A 3,408-nucleotide genomic window follows, 5' to 3' on the forward strand; every position below is an offset into this window, starting at 1 on the left:
GTGCGTGCGTGTTCATGTATCAGGTGAGTATGGCAAACGCCGGTCCAGACACCAACGGATCGCAGTTCTTCATCCTGGCTACCAAAGCACCATGGCTGGATGGGAAACACGTGGTTTTTGGCAAAGTCCTGGACGGGATGGTAGGTGGACTGAGAAAAATAACCACAAAGTTCAACTCATTCTTAAATCAAACAAACAAAACTTAGACTTCCTTTATATTTCAATTATAACTATTAAGGAGAAAGGGCATCCACATGAGGTCTGCCTGCTTCTTCGTTCTAAGAGTTGGGCCACAGGTGAGGTGAACACTGTGTAGATTCAGGGGCCTATGATCCCGATGTTGTCACGACGGCTTTTGGACTCAAGGTCTGCAGCTTAACATTGCTAGCAGCTAACTCGGCACACATAGCTTCCAGAGACAACAGGCAATCACTGATGGAGTCGACATAAGACTCCAAAGAAGTAATACGCTGCCTGTGGTTGGTCACTGGCAGCGGCTTGCACTAGATAAATTTTGTCTTCGAGAGAGGAGATGGCCGTCTTTGTGGTACTCTAGCAGGAGTTTTTTTTTTAGCCTGTTTAGTAGATTGTCAGTTCTCGAGTTATTCTTTGTAAAAGTGAAGAGGACAATTGCAGAGTTTCCAGGGTAAAAAGCTGGAAAGTATGGTAGCGGGAGGTAAACACATTTGCTCCTCAGTCGCCATTACCGGAAGTCAAGACTGTGTCTTGTTGCAGATACTCAATATAAAACCTGCTGATAACATATGAATCCTTTCCCTTTTCATTGAGTGCATCTAACCTGCTTCTGTCTGTCTCCTCTGGAAGTCTGTGGTTCACACCATCGAGCTTCAGGACACCAACGACAGGAACCTGCCGTACACCGAGTGTGTGATCGTCAACAGCGGCAGGATCCCCGTCAAAGAGCCCTTCGTAGTGGAGGTGGAGGGCTGGTAAACGCCACTGTTAGAAGGTTTACAGTAGGACAAAGATGTGATTATTATATATTGGAGATCAATCAGAAGTCCAGTTTGACAAATTCACATTTTCTTATAATTACTTTTGCATGTTAACATACTAACGCAAACACACTAGCAACTATGGCTGGGTATTGTTTGAAATGTTTTGATACAATAATGTATTGTATGTTGGTATTGATACCAGAACAATACAATTTCCAATACTTTAAGGAACACAAACATCTTTTTCTTTTTTTCCATTCAACAAGACATAAACATCTCAAATTATTCCCTTCTCATCTTTCAAATTCTTTGCGCTAAATAAAAGACAAGAAATTATCATAAATTATGATTTAAATCAGGAAACATTTCATCAAAGAGTAAACGAGATCTAAGAATCTGAACAAGCATTCAATTCCAGCTTTCAATATTTGAAAGTTATCTAAAACTCTAAAACACAAATGTACTGAGGTTCAATAACCAGCCCTGTTAGCCAGCTAACATGAAGCACTGCATCCTGAACATTAACATGTTCACCTGCTAACTGTGACATGTTACAGAGGCTAAATGTAAGCATGTTGAAATCTAGTTGTAACATGCCAACAATACTTTGACCCCTCTGAAAAAATCATGGGAAAGGTGAACGTGACTTCTGATTGATTTCTAGATATAAGTAAGACATATTTTCATTAACTTATTAACAGAACATATCGTACAGTGATGTCTAACAACTATCTGTGAAACGAGGGAAGATATTTCTTTCAACTTTCTGACCAACAGGGAATGCAGGTCAAAGACAAGATGAATCTGTGGTAAATTAAAGACATCCCATTTTTAAACTTTCAACTTTAACTGGCTTTGGACATCAGATACAGTAGAGATGAACAGGCACAAAGTTACATTCATCATACAGAAGATATCAGAGGAATACACAAACGTTGGCATGTCATACTATTCTCTATATGCACAGGCGAAAACCTTATATCTCCAAAATGGGAACTTTTTCAGGATTGTGTGGCACATTTTAAACTAGGTTCTTTTTTTGACAATGAAACAACTTTACAAAACCCTGATTTTTTTAATCACATTTATTTGTGATGTACTCTATATACAAGGACCTCTCATAAGATGAACGTGTAATACAAATGCCAAAACCTGGAGATATGAGGTTTTCATCCGATAGCGACACATTGTATGCAGAGTGGAGCGGCGTCAGTTTGATGTTGTGTGTTCAGTATTTATCAGGTTCACTGTGGTTCTTGCTAACGGTTTAATACGTTAGCATACTTGCATATTTAGTGGCTGGTGCCAGGTAGCATCATCCCTAAAACTTTGTATCAAACTAAATAATGAACTGTGACTCAAACATGACAAATATCATGGAAACTTGCACTTACAGAACTATGTAGCTCTCTTATTGCCAAATCATTCTTCATTTGCCAAAATGCTTTCACTTTCTATGCATCTAATCAATTCTTCTTCTTTTCAATACCTGTTAACAAACATATGCAAAAAAGAAATTGTAGCAAGTGTCAAATGCCATTCTAGCACTTAATTATTTGTGATTTCTCTTATTCCGTCATTGAAAAGTAAGATTTGTGTTTTTGTGTTTCGATTAAATGGAGATAAAGTATCTTTTCCTCCTGATGCATTATGCATCATATCATGTTTGCAAAAACTACTGCACAAATTGCACAGGAGGAAAATGTTCTGTGGGTATTAGTACTGTACTAATACTGTTTCTGTCCTCTCAGTAATGACCTTAAATGTTGTACTTTGTGTTAGAGGTGTGCTGACTGTCACCAGGTCAGTGAACTTATTCTGACTGTTGATGTTTTGTCATCCTTCTTTTTAATGTTATGACTTCAGTGAACCCCAAACTGTCATGGTAGCATAATAATCTAGAAAAAGTTATGACTGATATTCCTCATGTCACTGAACTTAATGCAGCATTTAAAACCTCTGTAACAAACATATCAGAAGTTCTGTTTTCATTCTTTATAATAACAGCAGAAGAAGAGTGCCAACAGGTGTATTTTCTACAATAAAAAATATACTGTTGCAAAACAGTTTTAACCACTGTTCAGTTGTTTTGGTGTCTGTGATTTGTCTCTGTCTTATTTCCACTGAGGTTTAATCAGTCCCTCCAGGATTTTGTGGCTTTTTTAGGGTTGTTGCAACCTAAAATGTCTGATTTGAAATCGCGACACATGTTTTTAGGCATTTTCTTTTGCAATTACATTTCTGGAGAAAGTACAAATTGGCTATTTGTTTTCTTTATAATTAATTATAAATCAAAGGCAACTTGTTCCAGTGAGAATAAATGTCTGCTTGATCTACATCTTAACACCTTGAAACAAGGAAGTGAGTGTGGTCACGTATGGCTCAATGTATTGCACGGGAAACCAACTATTGGTCAAACTGGAAAGTTGCAGTGTCTGGTCAAAAGTGT

At 37.8% G+C, this 3,408-nt stretch overlaps 1 protein-coding gene across 1 annotated transcript in view; it reads left to right on the plus strand.

Annotated features, from left to right (window-relative positions):
- Positions 1-3,037, plus strand: part of LOC118326072 (peptidyl-prolyl cis-trans isomerase C) — a gene marked incomplete in the record, with an annotated part of 6,845 nt that extends 3,808 nt beyond the window's left edge. The window contains 2 exon segments of the mRNA XM_035658974.1: positions 24-140; positions 826-3,037. Coding sequence (XP_035514867.1) covers positions 24-140; positions 826-954 — 246 coding nt within the window.
- Positions 3,038-3,408: the final 371 nt, after the last annotated feature.

This window comes from Morone saxatilis, unplaced genomic scaffold, assembly GCF_004916995.1.
Source record: "Morone saxatilis isolate NCDOM2014 unplaced genomic scaffold, NCSU_SB_2.0 Contig16, whole genome shotgun sequence".
NCBI classification, from domain to species: Eukaryota; Metazoa; Chordata; class Actinopteri; family Moronidae; genus Morone; species Morone saxatilis.